At 43.2% G+C, this 26,085-nt stretch overlaps 1 protein-coding gene across 2 annotated transcripts; it reads left to right on the top strand.

Moving 5' to 3' along the window:
* Window positions 1-25,189, top strand: tent4a (terminal nucleotidyltransferase 4A). 2 transcript variants are annotated; one of them, XM_049602019.1, is made up of 13 exons: window positions 1-1,037; window positions 3,882-4,005; window positions 6,984-7,030; window positions 7,122-7,242; window positions 9,987-10,094; window positions 13,440-13,568; window positions 13,909-14,122; window positions 16,804-16,930; window positions 17,018-17,121; window positions 17,330-17,511; window positions 19,863-20,021; window positions 20,203-20,256; window positions 21,966-25,189. In XM_049602019.1, the coding sequence occupies exons 1-13, from the start codon at window positions 205-207 to the stop codon at window positions 22,128-22,130; spliced, it is 2,367 nt and encodes a 788-aa protein (XP_049457976.1). In that variant the 5' UTR covers window positions 1-204; the 3' UTR covers window positions 22,131-25,189. The 2 variants fall into 2 exon arrangements, with proteins under 2 accessions (XP_049457976.1, XP_049457975.1); XM_049602018.1 differs by having other exon boundaries at window positions 20,203-20,376.
* Window positions 25,190-26,085: the final 896 nt, after the last annotated feature.

Below are 26,085 nucleotides of genomic sequence, written 5' to 3'. Positions count from 1 at the left end.
TTGAATTCCCGTAGGAAACGGCTAACATTTTTTCCAGCTAGCGGTGTAAAGGGGCCACTTTATCAATGGTCCTAATTCGGTTTAATGTTTAAATACTTGTCTTCTCGTAACCCCGGACAGAGCAGCGACCTTTGAAAGGACTCACGACGGGCTCGCGGGTGTCGGTCACATACTTGTAGGGGGGCTACCAGAGAGAGAAGTTGAATGGATCCGAGGGTAGCTTGGATTCAGCCCGAACAGAAAGGACCTGCGAACGCCTTATGGATGCACGTCTGGGAGACCTCTCAGGGAGTACGGACCCTCTCCGCTCAGCACCAGCTCCACAACCAGAACCACAACCAGTGCGTCAGCTACGCCGCGTTGGATGTTTTAAAAAATGTGGCGACCGCGGTGGCATCGAGCAAGAGCGCTTGCAGCAGCAGCAGCAACGGGAACGTTACTGGCAGCCTGAGCAACGGCAGCAGCCATCACAGCATCATGAACGGCACTACGAGTATTAACGGCACTGCGATGCCCTCGCTGGGGATAGCGCTGTCCAACGGCAACGTACACGGCTCCTTCACCGCGACAAACGCCGCCGAGCCAGGTGAGAGGAAAACCCTGCCCCAGAAGACGGGATCCGTCTCCTCGTCGTCCTCGCAGGAATCCGGGACGGACTGCCCCCCTTCCAGCTGCTCACTAGAGAGGACTATGGGTGGAAATATAACGGGCAACGTTAATAAAAACGTCGGGGGTGCCAATCTGCTCTTCAGCGTGAGCGACAGCATGGACAATAATGTCAATCTTTACCACCACCATCACCGTCACCTACAGGAGCACCCGGCGTTCAATTTACAGCAGATATGCGCGAAACGCCACCAGCTTCACCCCTCTGTACCTGTAAACCACACACACAACCACCACCCGGGCCGGAGGAAAAGTGACAACAAAGCAAGCACTTATGGGATGAATTACTTGCTTTCAAACTGCACTAATGGCAATTATTCGAGCACTTGGACGCCCTGGAAGGCGAGGAAGTACAATCCTGGGGTCCTCGGGTGAGTCTCAATACTATCACCGCTGTAGTATTAAAGGCTTTGTCGCTTACTGCTCGGTTTAAACGTTAAATGTCGTTAATTCTTCCATAATTGTATGTGTGATGCATAAAACTCGATTAAGCTAGTGGTTTCCCATCGCAGTAAACCCCACATACGACAGTAAAACCAGCATTGCAGTGTAAACTGGAGTTAGGCTGTTTGCTGGAGAGCTAAAAAGCTACCGTTAGATAAATCAGGACCGGAAGTGCTCTGATTTTGTCTGCTGAAGTTTGAACCGGGCTGTTAAAAAATACATTTTCCCGACAAACTACGAACAAATACGATTAAAGGTTATGTATTTTAGGATAATCTATAATGAAATAGCTTATCGCGTCGTCGAATTTCACAAGTGTTATTTAAGTGGGCGATTTATTTAGAAGGATTACACCGGAAGTGAGTGTAGTCCGTTTGTTAGCCTGGCCGACGAGCCTAGCTAACCTAGCTAGCGCTAACGGATTTGTCTCCACATCAAAGTTAGCAAGCTAGCTATTTAAAAACTGAATTAATAAACTCACCCAACTATGTATAATTAAATACAGAAATTAAATTAAATAGAAAGTGGAGCTGAAATTCAAAAAATGCATTATAAAATACCCCAACATGCCCAGGTGTTAGCTAACAGGGTTGGATAACTTGTGTAACGTTGAGTAAAGTAACGTTAACTGAGCTCAGTCACCTGCAGGCAATTTCCAGTTTTTTTTAATTACTTGATCATAAAAGCAGTCAGTCAGCTTACAGCCAGGGTGTGATACAACTTTGAGTTTAAAGGAGGCACCTTTATACTGCATGTCTCAGTATTTTAATTGTATTTCACTACACTGAATTAATTAGTGTGTTTAGATGATTGTCCTTTATGCCAGTTAACTCTATTTTCCAAGTTATTCTTCATGGAGCTGTCTCATAGGGTGACATAACAGCCACAGTAGGACTAATATGTACATATGCACTATTGCTAAAACCTGGCTAAAGTAATAATCAGTTATATGAACACATTACGAGCACAGCTTAACTTTTAACTGCTTGGTATTTATGCATGATTAGTAGGTGTAAATTATGACACCTACATTCTTGGTGTAGTAAGAGTCATGTAACTGAATATATTCTGATTTTTGCATGTTATAGCGACAGTTATTTGACTCTGGCAGAGGCCTTCATCCAAAAGAAATGACCAAGGAACTCCCAGATGTGTTGCAGGACCTTGTGATATTTGTAATGGCTGGTTGCACCCATCTGGGAATTTTCTGTACACGGAAATCTGTGTTTGTCATGAAAGCACTTCCACATGCTTGATGCTTAGTTTCCTAAAAATTCATATTCAAAGTTAACTGAGAATTTAAGTTGTTAATGCAAATAGTGAGTGTAATTTCCTCTGGGTATTTGTGTTGTACAAGTTTTCAAATGCAAGTTTTGGCTTGTGCATCGACACGTCTCGCAGTAGTTTGCCTTCAGGGTCACCCTTTGAAGTCTCACACTGAGGGATTTGCACTTCAAATTGAAAATTCAAATAATCGCTTAGTTATGCTGCAATAATATTGCGATGATCGGAGATTAGGTTTGGGTTAATAGAAAACTGTTGCAGTGTGATCACAGACCGCACCAGTGAACATTGGGTTCTGTAACACTGGGGCCTAAAGTCACTGAAGAGATGATGACTCTAAACTAGTTTGTCAGAGATGGCAGCAGAAGTAGTAGCAGCTCTTATTTTGACTGCGGGGGGCCCAACACTAACCATGCCCTCTGTCGGCGGTGGACTACTGGCATGGATACGCCCTGGCCTGACTGGCTTGCTGGCAGAGTTTTGACCAAAGAGTGGGCACATGGGCTGACTGCACTTCCTCCAGGGCTCTGGTAATTGATTGTGACAGTCTCCCTGTTCTGTATTTCACACTGACATCATAGCATGCATTCCTAGAAAAATGAATGGCCACAGGGTTGAACAGAGTTCCACTGTTCTGAGGCATTTGACTGGTCAGAGATCTTTACATTACGTGAGCCCTCCTGTTGCCAGACAAAGCATATCAGCAATAACAATAAAGCCTGGGACTTCAGGCATACCTTGCCTGATATGGCCCTCAGTGTTTTACTAAAACGCTCTTCACATCCCTCTCAAAACTTCAAAGGTGTGTGTTGTACCTGTTTCTAGATGAGGAACAATTGTCCTCACTGATAGTAAGATAAGAGGACTCCATCCAGTCATTTTTTACCATGACCACTTTTGTTCCATTCTTATGTCTGGGCTAGTGGTTATGCTAAGGGCTATGGTTACACTTGCTGTTATGACTAGGGCTAAGTCTAGTGTTAAAGGGATAGTTCGGACTTTTTGAAGTGCTTTGCAGTTGCATAGATACAGTATTTAATGTGTATTGGTTGTACAGGATCAGCACTAATACAGACACAGCTTATTGTCATGTATTTTGTGTTTTTGATATTCAGACCACAAGTAAAACAGAAACTGCATCGTAATAATTGTCAGTAGAACATACCATGCTGTTGCTTTGCTTCTCCTGGCTCTGGCGTGATGGGGGTTAACCAGCACAGTGATAAGAAGGAAGCATATCTTAGGCCATCTGGAGAGTGGTTTTTTTTTCCAGAATGTAAGCCAAAAACTGTGCATGTGTACGTCAGTTTTTATAAGATATCCTCATGTGATTGTTAGCTGTATGTGAAATGAAATAGTCCAAAGCAAAAGAGAGATTTCACATTGTCTACAGTTCCTTCTCTCAGTCCAGGTTTCATACTAGTCTGTGTGTGGCATCTTTGTCACAGTGGTGAGAATAACCCTCATCTGTCGTCCTCTCCGTCCAGACTCCACGAGGAGGTGATGGACTTCTACAACTTCATGTCTCCTCGGCCGGAGGAAGCAGCTATGAGGAAGGAGGTGGTGAACCGGATAGAGATGATCATCAAGGAGCTGTGGCCCACTGCAGATGTAAGATGCGCACACATACACACATGACTGTGTTTATTCGGATCAATCTCCCCCCTTTCACATTCTTAATATCTTAGAGAGCAGTCTCTTAAATCAAACGCTCCACTCTCGGAGGAGGAATTATTGGCACACAGACGAACTGTGATCTCAGATTGCTCATAAATCTTTGTCGAGATACTGTGTTTTAACACTTTTTTAAAGGTGAGGCAGTTTTTCTACAAGATAACACCAACTTATTGTATATTTATCTACTGTTTTCAGGTCTCCTACTGCACATGAGTTGAGGTAGATGGACCGGAGCGTGCAAACAAAGTGTAGATTTTGTTGTTAGTTACCTTTATTGTTGTTAGAATTTACGTTGGTCCATCTCAGCTGCAGCAGTGTACCGGTTTTAAGTTACACTGTGATGTGAAAATAGTGTTTCTGCGATTTGGGAAAAACCCAATGCAACTGGACAATCTCACCTTTATTTGGCTTATTTTCAAAACTTAATACACATACTTATTTAGAAATGTTTTAAGTTTCGATTACAGTAATAAAACGTTTGTTCAGTCAAAAGTAACCTTTATGTTTTCATTCCTTTAAGGGTCATTGTGACTGATAATAAATGTAATACAGTGATACCGTGAAACTGATCATTTCTAAGAACGTTATCGTACAGTGAAAATCTCATACCGTTGCAACCCCAGCCTGGATTGAGACACTTTACTCGTCTGTAGCTGCTTGGGATTCTGTCAAACTTTGGTAAACATGCTGATGCCTTCTCTTGCTACAAGTTAGGTGAGAAAATTGTATGAAGTATGAAGCTACTGCCAGTATCCGGCTAACTTAGCAAAGCACAAAGACTAGAAACGTGGGAAGCGGCTCAACTAGCTCATTCAAATCTGCCCACCAGCTCGCGGTAGCTCTTCAACATGTGCTAGCTCTTTTGTTTGATTAGTACAAAAACCAAAGTGTAAAGAATTTGCCGTTATGTCCCTGACTATTTCATGGTAAGAACCAATAACTTTTAAGTCTCTACTGGTTGCTTGGCAACTGGTCCAGGCCAAGAAATAGTCCGACACACAAAGACCTTCATAGGAATATATCTTGAAGGGATACATTGCGGATGTTCAGGCAGCTTAGTATCATAAAATATGGATAGTATGTGTAGAAGAATGAATGATTTACACATACTATAAATGATCTCCCTGCTCATCTCTCAGCTCAAATCACATCATCCAGCGGGTCTTCACTGGCTCTAGGTCTGTTGCTCAAACTACAGATTGCACTTCCTTGCCCGTCACCACCACGGATGTAAAAAGAGACTTGTCTACAGTGTTAGTGAAACCAAAAAACTTTTTTTTTGCTGTATGAAATTATCTGGATCTTCCACATCGTTGGGCCAATAAGGCAAGCACAGTAGAGACTTACAGTGGCCATGCACAGCCAACAGAAGTGAGCTGCTTGGCTGCCACAAGACTGACTTTTTTGGGCCCCATGGCATCACGTGATGGACCTGAAGGTTGTAATTCCACCTTTGGCCACTGTGTAAAATTGGCTTTAAAGCCTGGTGCTGTTCCTGGGGGCTCACTCTGTCTCTGTCTCGAACTCAGACTGAAGTCTGAGCAAACAGTGAAACCAGGCAGTGCTAATCAAATATAAACAAGGAGTCTGTTACTGCCTTTCCTATTTCTCGCCTAATTGTTTGTTACCAGCCGACTGCCATGGTGTTACAACTCACATTGCATTGCCCACCAGCAGGAGTGTTTATTAGTCCAGTGCAGCATAGTGCATTCTCTGCTCATGTAGCACCAATTTCAAAAGTATTTTTGTCTTTCTACGACACACACAGCCCAGATTTATTAAGAGACCATCTTTGTAAGAGTGAAATACTACTGTAAACCTTTTTTAATAGTGACGTTCTTATTTAAGAAGTACTTTTTGTCAACGGTGTAGGTATTTGTTAAGCTATCCAACAGGCGCCTGATGCTGATGCTACTTGTAGTTTTCATAAAGGAAATGAACCAGCCCAGTCGCTAGAGGAAAATGTTGGCGTACATTTCTGCAAAGAAGGGATACGTTACATTTGTACCTTTCATATATATCATATCAACGTTTCTAAAGTGATGCAGCCCTGATTACAAGTGTATGAACTGACTTTGTCATCTGGAGGCAGAGGGGATGGTGGATGTGACTGCCAAGCTGCAGACCATGCTAGACATCAGCAACATTGTTGAAACGTAAAGTTTAAACATATCCCCTACATGTGACGTATCTGTGGTTTGCAAAAACGCACAATGCCAACATTTGTTCCAGCGATTGGATTGAATGAACAGGTCACAGAGTTAAAGCCACAAAAATTAATTTGATGAAAAGTGTTAATTCGTCATCGTGTTTCTCAATTATGTTTTAAGGTGCGCTCACTTTGTATGTGCAGAAATAGTGATGGAGGCTCCTGCTGCTGGTTGAGTAGTGCAGCGACGTAGGGTTGATGTAATGCCCCTCTCATTACTTAATCATGTAAAACACGCGCAGTGGTGATTTGTTGGCTGCCAGTCTTCCCCTCTTCCACTGTAAGCCACATTGTCAGGTAAATGGATCAAACCCTGATTTGTACCGGCCTCCCTTTTCATTTCAGCCTATAAATTCTGGCCTGTCTGTGTGCTATTGCCTTGTCGTATTTACCAGACGGAAAGAAAGAACACTCTGCTTCCGTTCGAGAGCTTTCACTTGCATCCCCCGAACGGCATTTTTTCTCCCTAGCTATTGTATCCTTAATTTGGCAGCTTACTCAACTTGTCAGTGTTTACTGTCACTGAAAGGGAACGCGGAAATACAGAGTTTCTGAAAGTTTGCAAATATTTGAGTTGGATTTATAAATCATGACGACAAATGAGCTGATGTACGATACAGGATCTGTACTGTCAAACGCACACAGCCCATTCTCACAGTGTGTTTGTTTTTAAATACTGATGTTGGCCATTGCTTTTTCCCAGGTCCAGATATTTGGCAGCTTCAGCACAGGGCTGTACCTTCCAACTAGGTAAGATTTTAAAACACTCCAGCTGATAGTTTTATTCCTGATGTATTCTGCTGGCCAGTATTTTAACACTCTGACTGCTTCTTGCCCTCAGTGACATTGACCTGGTGGTGTTTGGGAAGTGGGAGCGCCCCCCGCTGCAAGAGCTGGAACAAGCCCTTCGCAAGCATAACGTTGCAGAACCTTTCTCCATCAAAGTGCTGGACAAAGCTACAGTGAGTAACCAGGGCGTGCATCTGTGTTCATGTTGAGTCCCTTAATACAACCACACTGGATACAGCAACAGATGTCCATCACACACACGAGTGAATCTGATAAAATGACAGTTTAATATCTCATGTACACTGATGCAGTGATTAATGATCTGGCACGGCAGAGTAGTTTTTCAGTTAATTTCAGCCCTGCTAAAGGTGTTATTCTTCACAGTAAGAAATAGAATATTACAGCCGCAACAAAAAGGGAACCGATTGTAACAAATGCAGCCAAAGTGAAATTTGGCAGCACTTATTACATTCCTAGAAAAGTTCCTCTGAACTTCAAATGGTCAGTTAGAAGTATAAAGCTTTGGCTCATTCACGCTTTAATGTCCGTGGAAATGTGAGGGGAAGAGGAGACGCTCAATTACTGTCTTCCATCTGTTTGCGTGATAGGTGGCACACGCTGCAGCTGTGTGGTCATGTGAAGATAAAGTTCATGCCCACTATGATATTACAGAAGCAGAGGATACAATGTCAGCTCTAGTTCACCTTAAAGTAAAGTTAATCGTCAACTACTGACCCTCAGGTAGGGATGGGAATTAATACGCAGAATCAATACCATCAGTGATTCTGCGTATTGGTTCAGTTCTTAATCATTCTCGTATTAGTTCCTGATCAGTTTTCTGTGTGGAATAAAGTAGACATACACAGGTTTTCAGCCTCAACACAACTTTTATTTTCCCTGAGTCTGAGCACAGTGAGGCCTGACTGAGAGTTTGCTGTAGCAACAGTCTGTCATCATCGAAACAGGAAAAAATGACAGAATATTTGTTCAGCATTCGTTTTCATTCAGGCTTTTCTTAGTCAAAGAGAAATTCTGCTCAGCCTGCCTGTGTGGCTCTAATGTTGTTTTAAGATATTTACCCCCAGTAACAGACGTGCAGCTCGGTTGGGAAGCAGTGGCACTCGTGCGCAGAGTGTCAAATACGTGGCATTGCTGGAATTTAAATCCATATGCACCAAGAGATGTTTTAGCATATTGCTGCTGTTTTCACTCTAACTTTAAATCATTTTACAGACACTACACAGTCCCTGTTGCCTTGGTACGATCACAACATTCATTCATTTTCCATAACCACTTATCCTGCTGGGGGTCGCAGGGGCTGGAGCCTATCCCAGCTGACACTGAGTGAGAGGCAGGGTTCACCCTGGACAGGTCACCAGACTATCACAGGCGTGACACATAGAGACAGACAACCATTCACACTCACATTCACACCTACGGACAATTTAAAGTTATCAATTAACCTGCATGTCTTTGGACTGTGGGAGGAAGCTGGAGCACCTGGAGGAAACCCACGCTGACCTGAGTTCGAACCAGGAACCTTAATGTCCAATCACTGCAACTTCACTGCCAATTTGACTATTTAAATTTATCTGTTTATCATGAGAATGTTGCTGCACTTGTGACAGAGTTTCACACACACAGTGACAGGGCTTACTGTTAACATCACAAAGCTAACCTCACCCAACAGTTATCAGTGTGTTTAACAACAGAGTCGAGTTGTTTCTGTGTGTTCTAACAGGGCAAAGAGAGCAGGAGGAGGGTGGCACCCTTGGACAATCCCTCAGTGCTAAAAGTCAAAAGGCATCAACCGCTGATCGTCCCACCACCATCACAAACAGATTGTGAAAATAGAAATTTAATTAACAGGCAGCACTGCGGTCATATTTCTTTGTGAAATGCAGCCATGCTTTGGCCCCTTTCTTCCTCTCTATCATGAATCCTTGTTGCGAGTGTGCAGCAGCATACACGCATGAGGTTGGTGTCCTTTTTTTTGCAATGCAAACTGTCAGACGACACACCTGCATTGATAAAAGGAACTGATAAGCTTGGAGGCGTTCAGTTGCAAAGGATCGTACAATTTGAAAGCAGTTCTCAACTGGAACTGGTTCTTAATTCCCATCCCTACCCTCAGGTCACTCCACTGAGGCGCTGTCCCTTGTACCAGTCTCTCGACATCTAAGCTTCGGGGGGGGGGGGGACATATCTGGCACTCCAATTTTTGGGGGTCATCTTTGCTAATTTTTGAAACAATTCCAGACATTTTACTTTTTTGACATCTTGCTAGCATATGTGTTAGCCTGTGAATGCTGGACTGTCCCAAAACTATCACTCAGATGTTGTTTAGATGTTGTTGTCTGAGAAGAAATAATAATTAAAGGTGATGTATAATAAATTATATTGGATTGCTGTTTCCTAATTCACGAGCTAGTTGGGATTCATCTAACATACGTAAACGAAACATGTGAATGCTGATTTCAACATTGATTTCCAAGGCATTCAGGTCAGCTCTCTGCTGTTCACTTCTGGCGACCCTTTTTGTAATCTTTCTCTATTGTTATGAAGTTAAATTATTGTTTTGCAGCTGAAAATAAACATCATGTCCCGTGTAATGTAGACACCCATCGGGGTGGAAGTGTTTATAGCTACGATCCCACAGTAGTATGTATCTCTGTAGCATGCACTGTCATCCTGTGGGGTGTGCACACGACCAGGCTAACCACTGCAGGCTTCAGCTCCGTCTTGACTGACATGATAATAAGTAGTTAATGACTGAATCTCATTTTTGGATGAGTTATTCTGTCTCAAAGGCTGTCAGTTGGGACAGATGGCTTTCTCCCCTCACACAGTGAATGTGTCCTCAGCCGATGACTTGACTGTAATGTTTGCTAATACACGTCACACGTTCTCCCTGCAGGTGCCAATCATCAAGCTGACAGACCAGGAGACGGAGGTGAAGGTGGACATCAGTTTCAACGTGGAGACTGGCGTCAAGGCGGCAAGCTTCATTAAAGATTATGTTAAGGTGAGATATGGCCTCTGTGATACTGCCGTCAGGATGTACAGCTCGCAGGCACACTTGTTATTTTATTTAATCACTGAGTCAAACCAGAAGGCATCACATGACGCACAGAAATCCATTTGCAACTTTCGCTATGGCATTTTAAAACCAGACAGGGATCGTGAACTGAAGTCTTCACGGACTAAATGAAATGCAGCCACAACGCACATCACAAGCAGCACATAGATATGGAAGAGGAGAGCAGGAGAAGGTCATGCAGACGTATTTAAATAAAAACCACCAGAGGAGTCACATAATTACCATTTTACAGTGGTGTCTAAATACAGAACATTGGAAATTCCCTCTGCGAATCAGGCGAGCCAGCAGTTTAAAGCATTACACTTCACTCCAATCTCGTATTGGCTCATCTCATTTCCAAAGTGAAGCTGGAACGCACTCCAGCAACTGTGCTTAGAATAATCTCCACTTAACTCAAACTGAGTCTGTGTATAGCTGAGAAACCTTGTTGCCAAATCTACTCAGTGGAGGTGAAATCCACCCCATGGCTCTGACAAAATACCTGCTGTAGGTGGATCTCTGCCCGCTTTGGTAACAGATGTAGTAGTTAATGCAGGGAAGAATTCCAGGGGCTGATGTTCCAGCGAGCTGTCAGCTTTTGGCTTTTTTCCCCTTTGTTGTTGTGTCTGATTTTTGTTTCGTGCTTCTCTGAATATACATGTCGCAGCTTGACCGCCAGCCGTTGACAAGCCCACTCAGCATCAATCCATGGCTGATGTTGTTAATGCGTGGGTGTGACAGACTCCAGTGCAGTCTTGTCATTTGAGAGGTCAACCTTAAAGTTAATCCTCACATGTCAGACTCTCATGCAGCCAGTTGGAGCAGCATACCTCCCAGTCTTGTTCTCGCTTCTTAAAAGCATATTTGAAGAGTCAACCAAGCCCTGCTGCTCCACTGGCACCGATCTGCACACACGTACTGCCAGGAGGTTGTGCTTCCCTTTCAATTGGAAAATGAACATATTTGTAACCCCCGTTCTCAGGCCCTCAGGGCCTTCAGCACATTATCAAGTCACAGGCTCCAGAAAGCCTCAGTGAATACCTTTTTTTTTTTTATAAAGTTTGACCCAGTTGGAAGCCAGACAGAATATTTATGTGGAAAGTTGAAGGGCAGAAATTCATACTTAGCATCGATAACAAATTATGATTAGTCCACTGCCCTGACTTACAGAAAAAATAGGATGAATCACTGCGGTCTGAGCAGTAATGTGGCTTCAGCAGGGGTTTTCACCAGTTGGGCAGCGTTATAGCTTCCTAAAAGAATATCAGACGGCTTCATCAAGTTATATGGAAACAGCACGTATTAGTCACAGTCACTGAGGAAACATGACTAATAAATCAAACTACTGCAGGCATCATGGCACTTGCACTCCTGAGGCTGCAGGTAGTGCTGGCACGTCTTCTACTAACTCGTTTGACCAGAAACTGTCACAAAATCAACTGTGACATTTACCTGCACGAAGGGTTGGGCCGCTGTGAACATTCTCCAACCAACTGATATTAAAAGTTTTCAGGCTGTCTACGTTCTCCCATCCTTGTGAACACAATATCTATAGAATGCTTCAAGGGAGTATCTTCAGATTTGGCACAAACGTCCACATGGACTCAAAGATGAACTGATTAGATTGGTGGTCATAGGTCATATGTAAAGGTTTAGGTGACCTCATCTGTCGCATTCTTGCGAACATGATATCTCAACAATACCTTGAGGGCATTTTTTTAAAATTGGCACAAACGTTCACTTGTAATTGTTGATGAACTGATTGGATTTCGGTGGTCAAACGTCAAAGGTCACTGTGAACTCACATCTGTCTCATTCTCGTGAACAGGATATTTTAAGAACCTCTCAAAGGAATTTCTTTAAATCTGACACAAACGTCCACAACTGAAGAATAACATGATTAGAATTTTGTGGTCAAAGGTCAGTGTGACCTCACAAAATATGTCTAATAGGACAAATAAACAAGTGAAGACATTTTATATCCAAAAGGTCAAAGGTCAGCTTCACTGTGACATCATAATGTTCTTCAAGAACACATTCCTGGCCATTATTCAGCATCATATCTCATATTTTGTCGGATATTTAATTGCTGACACTAATCTTGGGTGTTCATCTTGAAACTGTAAGAGAAACTTGACTGGTGCATGGAGTCATACCACCGTGGGGCGGTTATTCTAGTTAAAACAGAAAACATGTATTATATTGCAATGCTTACTGGAAATGAAGCATAACAGCAATTAGCCTAGCTCATTATTAGCAATGGTTATTTAGCTCACCAGAAACTTTCAGCTCCCTGTCGGTCTCTTTCCATCCTGCTGCCTTGAATTTAGGTTTCTATGGTGAGATAAGGAGCTGTCATATAGATAATTCCTCATTTCAGCTTCATGAATCAGCCGTTCCTCATCTGAGAGAAATAGAAACAGGATGTCCAAGAAAAGTTCAGCTCAAAAGGTGCTTGCAGCCTCTGTCATCAGCTCTAAATCCAAATTGTTGTCATTTTGGCGCAGTTTAAGTTTTCTTGAGAAACTAACTCTGTCATGTCTCCTCTCATCACCCCAAAAAATACACCGGCCTGGGCTTGGCAGTAAGTTGCACACATCCTGTCAGACATCGGTGGCTCCATTAGTCCATTTATAAACATACTATTAATCACATTGTTGCGTATTACTAATGGTATATGAGTTAGCACTGTGACGCTGTCAGCACAGGCTGCTGATGTTGGGCAATTATTAATTTGTAAGAACATGTTACAATGACAAATGGCGGTTCTGCTGGTGCATAAAATCAAACTGGTTCAAGCTCGTACTCTGGACCAGACCAGCAAAACTGGGAATTGACCAACTTGCATGGATAATACGGGATATTTATTTGATGGTTGCCTGATAATTGCTAAATCAAATCACAATTTAAATAATTTAATTGACTCAAGTTCAAAAGGAAACGGTTATTGCACCAAACCACTGAGTCCAAAATCAAGCAAATTAAATTGGTATTATGCTAAAGACTCACTCCTGCTGGTGAGTGCTGTTTTATAATTATTTGCAATCATTTAAGTAGATTTCTCTTCACTTTTAATGTTGTCTCTTCCTTTCTCCTGCTCATTTAATTCTGTACATCTCACCAGAAGTCCCCACTTCCTCCTCAGCGACTCGTACAAACAGAACCTGAGTTATATAATTCAACTTTTTCGATTTTAGGATTCTCCCCTTCACCCTCCTCCCGGTATCTAATCCACAGTTTGACTGAATCAACTCTTCTCACTTTCACATGTGTCTCCTCTTCCTCTCTCAGACGTATCCAGTGCTGCCTTACCTGATCTTTGTGCTGAAGCAGTTTCTGCTGCAGAGAGATCTGAACGAAGTCTTCACTGGGGGGATCAGCTCGTACAGCCTCATCCTCATGGTCATCAGCTTCCTACAGGTACAGGAAGATGCACACACACACACAGACCTAAAGAAAAAACACGCTTTATTATGAGCAGATAGTAGCTGTAGTGCAGGATGTGGTGGCAGTCGCACAGTGGGGGCAGTTTAAGAGGTAGTACAGCTGTGCTTATGACAGTAGAAGTACAGGATTGTTGTTTATTGACCATAAGCAGTGATATGAATACTGATAGTAGCAGCAATAACACAGTTTATAGTAGAATAAGTGGTAATAAACTGCTTCCCATATATCCAGTGTTGCACACAGACATGAGTAACACACAGTAAAACTTGTTTTAAATATAAACTCGTCCCGTCTTTCTGTACTTGCCCTTCAGCTCCATCCTCGCATCGATGCCAGAAACCCCAACGAGAACTTGGGCGTGTTGCTGATCGAGTTCTTTGAGTTGTACGGCCGCCATTTCAACTACTTGAAAACAGGGATTCGCATCAAAAATGGAGGCGCGTACATAGCCAAAGAGGAGATCATGAAGGCCATGACAAACGGATACAGACCATCCATGCTCTGCATAGAGGACCCGCTGCTTCCAGGTGTGTGTCACAAGTTTATGGTGATTACAGTGGATAAAACATTTCAAACAGAGATGAAGTCATGACGAGGTTGTTAGTGAACTGGTTAACGTGAAATGAGGCTTTAAATGATGTTTTTAGGAGCTGTACGGAACAGACTGGTTTAAATCACTTTTCTCATAACAAGCAGAAGTATTGCTGGGACAGAACATTTTCCAGAGGGGGGACATATTGTTGTTTTGCAAAGTCAGATGGATGATAACCAAAGTGTTAAAGGTCCAGTGCGCAGGATGTAGGAGGATATATTGTTAGAATTGGAATATAAGTGTGTTTTCTTTGGCGTAAAATCACCTGACAGTAAGAATCATTGTGTTTTTGTTACCTCAGAATGAGCCGTTAATATCTACGTAGGGAGCAGGTCCTTGTTTACGGAGATTGCTATCTTGCTCCTCCATATTTCTACAGTAGCCCAGAGGAGACAAACCAAACTCCGGCTGTAGACAGGGCCATTCATGTCTCTGTGTCGCCCACGGTATAAGGGTGGGTGATGTATATATCGAATATACTCGATGTATCACAGCTTCTTCCACAGGGGTTGTATAAAAAGACTATATCGCAGACATCGTATTTTTTTTTTTATCCACCGACATGAGGCACGCTTCAGCATTTCAGTTTTCTCCCTCTCACAGATACACACAAGAGGAAAGACTCAAAAACATGACACATCACACACACACTTCTGCCCACCCTGATCACTTTCTCCAGAGCGATAGTGTGTGACCAGTCGAGGTGTGTTTGTCATCTGCAGGGCTCCAGACTGCAACTATTTAGTCATATTTTGTGACCATGGAGCACTACTGAGACTTGTAAATACTAATAATGTATAAGGCAGAGAGCTGTTAGATTGTTTCCAGCTCACGATTAAATCCTCACGTGTTAAGACGCAGCAGCAACACTTTAACTTTCTGCTAAAGTTGCTAACAAAAACTGACGACCAGATGCTTCAACTTAATTGTAACTGTAGTTTATTTGATAATTTTATATTGTAGTAATCTACAGTACTTTAGAGTAAGCCTGTCACGATAACAAATTTTGCCGGGCGATTAATTGCATCAGAAATTATTGCGTTAAGCAATTATATTGCGTAATATTGTGCTTTTAATACCGTTTTTATTATTGTTGTAATTTTGCTGTTTTTAGACCATTTTTTAAACTTATATAATGATAATAAAGGCATATTGATGCAAGTTCACCCTTTTAAAGAGAAATAAACATTTATTTAACTAGAATATTTAGGAATGCAAAAAAGAAAATTGAAATATCCGAAATAACACATACTAAAAACAGACTCTCAGTCACTTTTAATAAAAAGTGCACTGTAATAGAAAAAAATATCAAACAACTAAAAACGATAAAATGGACTCTCAGTCTCTTATCAAAAAATGCACTTGCAAAGACAACAATATATAAAAAAATATAAATAATAAATATAAATAGATAAATGCTGTGGCATTTGGTTTAGGAACAAGTTCCCTGTCTTTCTCTTACACTCCCCCACAGAGACAAAGACACTCGATGACAAGAGCTTTCCCTCCGTTCATTAAGCTAAAGAACCAACTCACCTGGCTGCAACACGATGCACGGCGGTGAACGCTCTTGTCGTCCAGTCTCTTTGGTGGAGAGAGATGAGGAAAACAAACACGCATGATTATGGGAATTAATCACTGCCGGAAAAGTTACGTGTCCTTTTAAATTTAATGTGCAATTAATTGACTTATCGCATATTGCAACAGGCCTATTTTAGAGGAGATTTCAAAATATTGTGATATATATATAATGTATCGCGATATAGCCTAAAAATATTGCAATATTATTTTTAAGCCATATCACCCAACCCTACCACCATCATTAGCAGCCCCTCTGAAACGAGCAGAACAGTGTCAGAAAAACATATTTTTTTAGTTTAAATCAGCAGGTCCATTTGTTTTGGGGAGGAGGAGCCCTCTGTGGATAATTTGGCTCAAAACCTCCTGACCAGTAAACACTGAGTGAATGGGAGACATTTCAGCTGGTTGCAGTCCATAGTCCTCGTCGCAAGATGCTACTAAATCCCACACACTGTTTCTGTAAAGTATTTGGTTTGTTAGATTTAAGTCCTATAAAAACTGGACCTCACATAGACATAAAGATTCTGTGTATTGAACAAACTTTGAAGGTACATGATGCGGATTGTTGGTCAGAGTTTGTAAACACGCTCACCAGAGAAAGTGAAAGTAAAAGCCAACCCCAGATTCTCTCTCGTTTGGCGTTCTGCCTCGTTGTCTTAGTGTTTTGGCGCTGTGTCTCTTGGACGCCTGCTGCTGACGGCCTGGCACCTGGTCGCTACCTTTTTATGAAGTCCCAACCTCACCTGGGAGCTGTGGGGGGACATAAACATCCCAAACACAATAAATGGGAGGAAAATAAGAACCTACAGGCAGAGGGCAGAGTCTCTGCAGAAACATACACCACCACACACTGAGAGAGGGCCTGAAGAGATGATTGAGAGGAGTCACCTCTGTATATAAACTGTCCTGCGCAGTATATCTGTCAAGTGTCTGTAAATGAGCAGGGTTGGATATCACAGTTCACTGGACCAGCTGATTCTGTTTACTCTGTGATATTCACCACAGTGTTGTTGTGTTTGTCTGTGCTCCATGTAGGTAACGACGTGGGGAGGGGTTCCTATGGTGCCATGCACGTCAAGCAGGTGTTTGACTACGCCTACACTGTCCTGAGTCACGCCGTGTCCCCGCTGGCTCGGTCGTATCCCAACAAAGACTCTGAAAGGTTAGTAATCGATCCATTCGACAGGACTGAAGATACCCGGGGATAGTAGTGGGGCTCCTTTAACCCTCCTCTGTCTCCTCCCTGCAGCACCTTGGGCAGGATAATCAGGTTGACCCAGGAAGTGATCGACTACAGGGAATGGATCATTAAGAAGTGGGGGGGCAGGGATCTGACACGGACGGACAACAGAGGTACGACTCCTCAGACTGTAATGTACAATTCTAAAGTCTTGAATCACACCAAACTGAGCAGCTCCAGAAATCTGAGTCAGAGAATTTTATTGAAAGAAGAAATTTAAGATGATGGAAAAGTTAACTTTTTATCTATAAATATTAAACTCAATAAGTAAAGCGAATAGACGTTGTGGATTACTAAACCATTCATTTGTTTTTGTTGTAGTTTCACCTCCCAAGGAGCCGTTGTCAGAGCAGGAGCCCTGTGTGCTCGGTGGTGGTGTCGGGTCGGAGGAGCAGCAGAGGGACTCAGTGTCCCCCCACAGTGCAGACTCCCCCATGTCAATCTCCAGCCCTCAGCAGCACTCCTCAGCCTCCTCTGTCTCCTCGCTGTCTGGATCAGACAACGTAAGAAAACACACACATGCAGGAGAAGCAGACACACACACACACGCAGGAGAAGCAGACACACACTGTAAAAGCACTTGGTGTGGTTTTTATGCCTCTGCACTGACGTCAGTGGTGACTGACTGACTTATGTTATGTAATGTGACGACTGTACGTATGTCCGTCCATGCCATTCTCGTGAACGCGATATATCAGCGATGTCTGGAGGGAATTTCTTCACAATTTTGCACAAACGTTCACACTGATTAGAATGTGGTGGTCAAAGGTCAAGATTTTAATTATGATTTCAATTTCACACAAATGTCTAACAGGATCAAATGATTAAGTGATGACATTATATATCCAGGAGGGCAAAGGTCAGCCTGTCTGTGAAATCATAATGTTTTTGAACATTATTCAACACCGGAGCAGAAGGGGAGACATGGTCTTGGGTATCCATCATGATTGTATAGATCCTGTGCAGCTGTGTATGAAGCATCCGTATTTTAGAATATGTAGCTTCTTTGCAACATCCATATGTCAAGTATTGTCTGCTGTCACTGCTACACCTCTGCTCTGTCCTGTTCTGTGGTTGTCCACCACAAGCTCAGTGGTTTTGCTGATCTTGAGCTTCAGGCAGGGTTCGTGTTTGCGGACATCTTCTGCTTTTTGGTGGTATCACGTGTAGTTGTCTGGCAAATGAAAATATCAACAACCAAGATGTCTGGTAGGAAGTACACCACATGAATGAAAACATTTATTATTTGCAACTTAAATATAAATGTATAATATGCAGACCAGATTTTAAGGATTTTAATGAAGGACAGATCTGAAGCTGTACAGAGCATCTTCAGAGCATACGCCACATCTACTGCGGTCACGGTGTTGCTCTTAGTGTCCTTGGTTTAGTGAGTTGATGGCATCACAGATCATGTTCTCCAGGAGGACCTTCATCACTCCTTGGGCCTCCTCTGGAAAGAGACTTGACTCCTTTACCTCCCCCACTAAACCTCTGATTATAGCAGAGTTATCACATGCATGGAAAACCTCGAAAGTCCACAATCTCATTTTCCAGGCCTGGAAAAGTTATGGAATTATTTGAAGGTGTTGTTTTTCTTTATTTTTTTCCCCTACGTCCTGTCTCTCCCCCCGTGTACGCCAGCTAGCTAAAACAGTTTGATGTTTGAATAAAACCAGGAGGGTAGGGCAAGAAAAATAATTGCCACAGTGTGATTGAACTTGTTTCCATACCTGTATTTTTTTGAGATGGAGCATTTGACGTGGCCATCCTTAGGCGTTCAGTTGTCACTCAGAGCACAAGTGCACGCTTCATTTTTTATTTTTTTATTTTATTTTTTTTAATTACTTTGTAAGTAGAGCTTGATACTTAGCAGGAATGGGACGTTGTTTTTTTTTTTTCAAACAAGCAAACCAATGGACAGAGCAAACCCTCTTGTAGCTCTACTGCTCCATGTACATGGACTATCTACCATAGTACAGTTAACATCTGGAAGAAAGGATACTATATAGTTCGGTTTGGCCATTTGCCCTTCAGGGGACAGTAACTGCAAAGAACTTACATTGTAGGATAAAATATTGGAACCCAATCAAGGAAAACCACAGATTCTGCTGTGGAAACGACTATGTCCATAGTCATGGGAACTTTATTATGGAAAGCCCACACTGTAACTAACTGCACAGTGTAAAAGTGAACCGCCACATCACTGCTGATCGCCACACAAGACAATGAATATAAAGGGAAAGTCTCCCTGCTTCCCTTCACTGGTTCCTGTACAGCAGGGTCGCTCTTTGTTTCACTGTTATAATCATTACAAAGCAAAAGCAGCATGTGTATACATTCAGCAGGCTATATCTTCAGTAGCTAGCTAGCTAACCCTACACTTTTCAGGGTCTGATTTTGGTTTTGGAACAGGGAAGAAACGTATATCTTTTTCCAACCTCTCCAGGTAACGAGTGTCATTAATACACGACGTGCCCCAGGCACAACATTTAGCTCCACATCCACAAAACCAGCCTGAAAATGAAGGAAATCTGAAACGACTGCATTAGAGTCAATGGAGCACAGCTGTGGTGTTGACGGACCCTGGTCTGAGCCGGCCCGATGCTACATTATGACTGGCCAGTCTGAGTTTGTGGGCGGGACTTAGTGAAGGGTCAATTCAAGTTGCCTTTGTGGGTCAGAGTTGAGGCAACACTGCCACTCACCTGATGTAGCAAACACCTGTTTTATTCTCTCCGACCCACCTGATGGAAACACGCTCAATGTGCATCTAATTTTATTGTAGTATTTGAATGGAAACATACAGTAGCTTCATTTATACTCACTATTTCTCTTTTGTCTCATCTGCCAGGATTCTGATTCAGCGCTGCCGTGTCCCGTCCCTCCTCCAGCCCTGCCACCGTACCCGTCTTTCACACATCTGGGCCTAGCTCTGCCACCAGGCCTCAACATGGGCACCGGCAAACCCGGCATGGGAGGACACCATCTCCTCTTGCATCCAGGCTCACAGGTAGGCGCTCAGCTGTGGCTGCAGACACTGGGGATTATACTAGTTTAGTGCATGTGTGGAAAGTGGGAACAAGTGGTCAAAGTGTGGATCAGGTTATGGTGGTGTTCAGAGAACTGTATTTAAAATGTCCGACCCAGCATCTGATAAACTCAAGAGTAACTTCCTGTTTGTTTTCCTCCAGGCTCGTGTCGCACTGCCCGGGGGTCTACCAATGCACTCCATACCTGGCAGACAGGTGTGTATAGACACCGGGCTCCCCCCCTTCTTCCACATGCCCCCCCCAGCCCATGCTCATGCCCCTGCCCCCTCCAGCCCCCAGCCTCCGCCCAGCCCCCACTCCAGCCACACACACAAGGTAGGCGCTGGATGCCACAAACACACTCAAACGCACTGTCGAGGCAAACTTGTCTCTCACACACACACACTCTCTCTTGAGTTCACACTCTCTCCATCTCATATTTCCTCTTTCTCTCTGTCACAGTGTCCGTTCTCTGTCAAGTGTCTGATTGTTTCTCTCTGTCACACTCTCAGAAAATGAAACTGCCATCTGTAGTCCATAACTGATCAGTAAACAGTAACACTATCACTGCTGCTCTGCGGCCTGGTGTTCAAACATCTGTTGCGCACCTGTTGCGCTGGAACACGACAAAAACTGGGACATGATTTCCAGTTTTTATTTCCCGCTGCCTCCTGGCATTTAAAGGGATAGTTTTTTTGGGGGAAATATGCTTATTCACTGTCCTGCCTGTTCACATGCGTCTTTCTGAGACAGAAAAGTGGTAGCAGGACGCTCCTCATCCCATGGCTTCATAGAGTGTCCCCGACAATTTTTTAATGACTCACTAAGGGTGGATCTGCTCCCACAAATGAGCTTCTCTGTCTTTGTTGTGATGGTTTCTAACAGTGTTGGGCCGGTGTAAAAGAGCCAGACCGGACCGCCATACCGAATTTTACGCACTTGACTCAGAAGCTACTCCCGAATGGAACATAGTGACACCGTGTCCTAAAAGCTAACGAGCCTCCGACTACGTTAACGTTGCATCACGGAACATCAGAGCTCTCTGTGCACATTAATGTTTTAAATATTCACTTTTGTATATCATCCTGTATTTTATCTCCAAGTGCACGTCACACACTGAGCGAGCCGCCTGTTAATGACGCTGTGGGCTAATGGGCATGTAGCTACTTCCATGTTTCACATGATACGTCATGTTTGTAGTCGACCAATGAAGATGAGTTTACATATCACCTTGGGTTCGTCCTTCACCTTCTCAAAATGATCCCACACTTTGGATTTCCTGCCCGACATGTTATTAACTAGCCTGTGGAATAACCGCAGGTACCAGCCCTGGAGATTAACCTGACTCCTGTCTGACTGCTGAGCGTGGACACTTCCTGTGTCTGTCCTTTCAAAGTAAACTCACACATGGTCCAGTCATATAGGTTTGGGTTTATTTTGACTAATAGAGTTTGACGTTTGTTTTATTTATTGGTTTTTTTTTCTGCGATTAAGCGACCAATGAAATCTTGCCGACTAATGACCTCTCTGGTCGACTATCTGGGATCAGCCCTAATTTAGCGTACAGGCATGAGAGTGGTATCAATCTTCTTGTGAAACCCTCAGCAAGAAAGTGAATAAGCATATTTCCCAAAATGTTAAACTGTTCCAGTGCTTTCCTGAGTGACGCATATCACGTTCAACTTTTTTTACTGGACGACCCTGCACTCCTTCTTCCTATTTGTTGACATGGTGCTTTGTTGTTGAAACAGATTCAGAGGGTCAAGAAGTTGCTCTACAGAGTTAAATGTTGTGTCCTAATAAGGAAATAAATGAGCACCAGACCTAATTTTCTTTTTCATGTATCAACATCAGTAAAGATGTTCAGAGAGGTTTATTTATATATTTTCTCTCTCTGTGTCTCTGTTGTTTCCACTCCTCCTCAGAACGGAGCCAAGTTCAGCGGGAAGGGCTTCCACACCACGCCGCTGGTCAACAACCCTGTTATGGCTAACCGCGGACACACACACACTCACACGCACACACAGTACCACCGCAACACTTGGCGACGCAGAAAGAGGGACAGCCTACCGGTCAGCCTCAGCAGATAGAAACCACTCCTCTTCCCCCACTTTTGCTCCCTCTCCTCTCCGGCTGCAGAACCCCGGCTCGTGGTTGGTCCTGAAGGAGGATGGACGGACGGACGGACGGACGGAGGACCAGAGACCAGCAGTATTCACTCTGGAACAACAGCCCTCAGCTCTGCATCTTCCTTCTACTATCTCTACCTTTCCATTTCTGCATGACTTTTGTTCGCTGTTTTGTAGTTTCAGTATTATTTTACTTTCAGTATTTTGTTTCCTCATTTTTAGTTTCAGGTCTCGTTGTTTATTTTTGTCGGACTCGGTGGTGACGCCATCGCCAAGTTCACTTGACCTCGTCTTGACCCTCGCAGCCAAGCTGCCCGTGGCTCAGTGTTACTTTTTTTTTACACACTTACGAACAAAAACATTTTCATTTTGTGCAATAACGTTTTTTTTTCTTTTTTGGAACTAAAGTAAATGCTTATTTAATTTTGTGTGTGTATATGTAAAGGCATTTTTATACAGTTGTTTTATTTTTGTAGAGTTTTAAATTTTGTTTACGAAACCGTTCCCCAGGCAGCATCTCTGGAGTGTGTGTGTTCCTCAGTTGTTGTTTCTGTGCGTGATCGGGAGTGTGTGCACCTGTCTGTCATCAGGCTGAGCTGCCCTCCCCCTCCTTCTCTTCTTCTCCCCTCTTTAATTGTGTTGTTCAGTTTGATAAGGAGCAGAGGGAACAGAAAGGGATACGCAGCTCTTATCTTGATATTCCTTCCATTTTGCTTCATCTGTCTTGTGAAAATGGGCGAGGTTAACATGAAATTCCTTCATGGAAGTCTTGTTCTTCAGCCCAGTTAGTCGAAGGCATCCTGGAGGGAAGTGGAGGGATGGAAATTGCACCCTGGGATATCCTGAGAAACGAGAGGAAAGGACGGGATTGTGTTGTGGCCTCCTGAGCAGATACAGCTTTAGCGGTGCCACCTCGAGACTGTGTGTATTTGTATATCTCTGTATGTATGTGTGTGTGTCCCTCATGGGACTGTGCTGTTGCCATATTTTGTCAGTCAGGGGAAGGCTGGCAGTGGCCTGCTGGTTTTGTCTCGGCCATCTTTCTCTCCTCTGGAGGTGATTTTAAAAGCGAAGCCTCCAGACGGAGCAGAATTTGACCTGAAAGAGCCTCTTCTGTTGAACATATATGCTTGTGTTTTCATTTTGTGCTTGTCTCTTTTTATTACGTGTTGTAGGAGGGTTGGGCCGAGAAGGCAAAAGCTTATCTGACTTGAATTCGAAGACCCAGACTAGGGTGAGAGGGCAGAAAGCCTCTGACTCGAGGTTCAGAGAAATCCTAGTTTCTCTAGTCAAGGGACACGGTCGTGGAAATCTGATCACAGGGCTGAGGTCAACTCCGGCCCGCAGCTGTAAATCAGTGCAGACCAACACTAAAACGCTCAGCGATAAGGTTTTCTCCTTTGTGGTCCTGGACAAAGGAGGAGGAGGAGGGAGGGGTGGTCTTCCTGAACCAAGGACCCTCGTGAAAGGGAATTATATTTTGATTCCATTCAGGAATCTTGTGTATATTTGATTGCCAGGTACTTCCGCTAATTGTTTGCAATGCCTTTCTTTGTGTTTACTTGGAGTGTGTGTACGTCGTTTTCCGCGAGCACACGTGTCACAAATACACACACTCACAGACAGGACTGTCGAAGGCTGTGACTCGCCCAGAACACTACGCACGCTGGTGTTATTACTATGCAAGTGGATTATTCTAATTATCACGTCAGCTCTCTCCTCTTTCCTTTTTTTCCTCCAAACGACAAACACTGCTTGTTGGACTGGAGTTACTTACTGACTACAAACCCATCCCCCCCCCCCACCTCCCCCGGCCCCTTGTATTTGTACGGAGGTCCTGAAATGTTTCAAAGTCTAGTTTTCTACATATATCAGTCAGATGTGAGGAATGGGGGATGTTAATGTCAATGGTTGGGTCTGTGTAGTGTGTGACATAGTGAAACGTGTGTGAGAAAGTATCGAGACTCATGACTCGCCTCAACAGGTTTTTAAATCAGACGGTTCGTGAGCGAGTGCACCCAGAGAGCGACTTGCACTCTGCAGGTGCACCTCAGGAGGGGTCAAAGTGTCCACCAACAATTCTTTACTTTTTACTGAGACTCTGTTCAGTGCTGTTACACTATTGTTTTTAGTTTTAAATCATGGCAACTCTGATCCCTCAGTCAGAACCACACCTGGCATCAACTCAGTCTGAGATGAAGGGTTTCTGTTTTGACCGGTGGCTCACAGGCGGAGCAGATTATGAGCTAATCATCACCTCCAGAGAAATTCCTTTCATGTTTTATAATTTGACCAACAATAAAAACCATTATGGATGCCTCACTGTCGTACACTCACGATGTTACGCCCTGTGGATGGTTATTTCCATCTGCAGGAAGGTGATCATGTTGGTGCATGAAATGCAAAGTCCCAGCCCAAAATAAATTGGATAGCAAGGTGGATGTAGTTTGACGCTACATCTCTGTCAGCCATGCTTTTAAAGATTAGAACCAGCATTGATTAAAGGCTGAAGATGAAATTGCCAATGAAAGGTTGTTGACTGGGTTCGAGTTGCCGGCATCTCCACAGCAAAGACTTGACGATGGATTAAAATCTCTGTGCATCTCAGCGGCCCCTCGCAGCTCACTCTCTGCGTGCACTCTTTCTGTCCTGCTCCGTCTTCACTTCTCCAGTGTGGTGTAAGCAGCAGGAAAAGGAAGCAGCAGCAGAGAGCGGGCTGGGGCCGCGGAGACTTTGGCGTACACATGTACATGTAGATGCAATGTAATATGACCCTCCATTGCAACACAATGAGGGATTTTAAAACTGGCGGCTGCTGTCTAGAGAAGAGTGGCAGCCGCTCTTTGTCCTGGCTGATTCATGTGAGCAGTGGCCCCTCCAGATGGACACTGAGCCACCAGTGGCCGGAGGAAACCACTGCCCAGCTTTTGGTTGTTTTTTTTTTTTGTTTTGTTTTATTTTTTTGACATTTTTATGTAAATATATTTTTTTCTATTTTATTTTTTAATAAACATTTTAAAACTGCCAGTCTGCTTGTGTTTTTGTCTTTATGGTGACATCATACGGGTGCTTTATGCTGCAGTAACACGTGTCTGACCACACTGATGTCATATAAGTTGTCACGGCAAATATGTAGGCAAATAGTTCATCATCCAGCAGTCACAGAGCAACGTCCAGTATTCACTCCGTTAAAGGGCCAGTTCAGCCTAAAATCAAAAATACATGTTCCCTCTGACCTGTAGAGCTGTTCATCAGTCTAGATTATTTCGGTATGATTTGCCGAGTGTTGGAGGTGTCAGCCAAAGAGACGTCTGCCTTCTCTCCAATATAATGGAACTAGATGCAAGAGGTGTAAGTCTAACTCAAAAATTTGAGGACTTCAGACGTGCTTGATTAACACATATAAAAGACTTGACGTTGACTTGGTATTTGTGACTTGGTTGGCTTATTTTGGTTACATACATCTGGAGAAACAGATTATTTCACGCAAAATTTCTCACAGTTCATAACGAAAAAAGGAATAGGCTGAAGCACCAGGCTTATTTCTGTCTCCTATATTAACCAAAGGAAAACCCAGAATATCAACTAGCCTGTACCAAAGAGAGGACATAAATAAATTAATAATTAAATACATTATACTCTAAGTTATGATCCACAATAGTTTTACATTTGAAGGCTTTTTTTTAAACTCAGTCCTGAGTCCGTTCTGTGAACTGAAACACATCTATATTTTACACTTAACAGGTTTCATAAATAAACAAACCTCTCAAATTATAATTTCCTCGAAAAAGTATTTCCAATATTCTTAAAGGGATAGTGCACCCGAAAATGAAAATTCAGCCATTATCTACTCACCCATATGCCGAGGGAGGCTCAGGTGAAGTTTTAGAGTCCTCACATCACTTGCAGAGATCCA

This window comes from Epinephelus fuscoguttatus, linkage group LG17, assembly GCF_011397635.1.
Source record: "Epinephelus fuscoguttatus linkage group LG17, E.fuscoguttatus.final_Chr_v1".
In the NCBI taxonomy this organism is placed as follows: domain Eukaryota; kingdom Metazoa; phylum Chordata; class Actinopteri; order Perciformes; family Serranidae; genus Epinephelus; species Epinephelus fuscoguttatus.
Note: the sequence above shows the minus strand (reverse complement) of the source record. Positions and strands in the feature narration are given on the sequence as shown.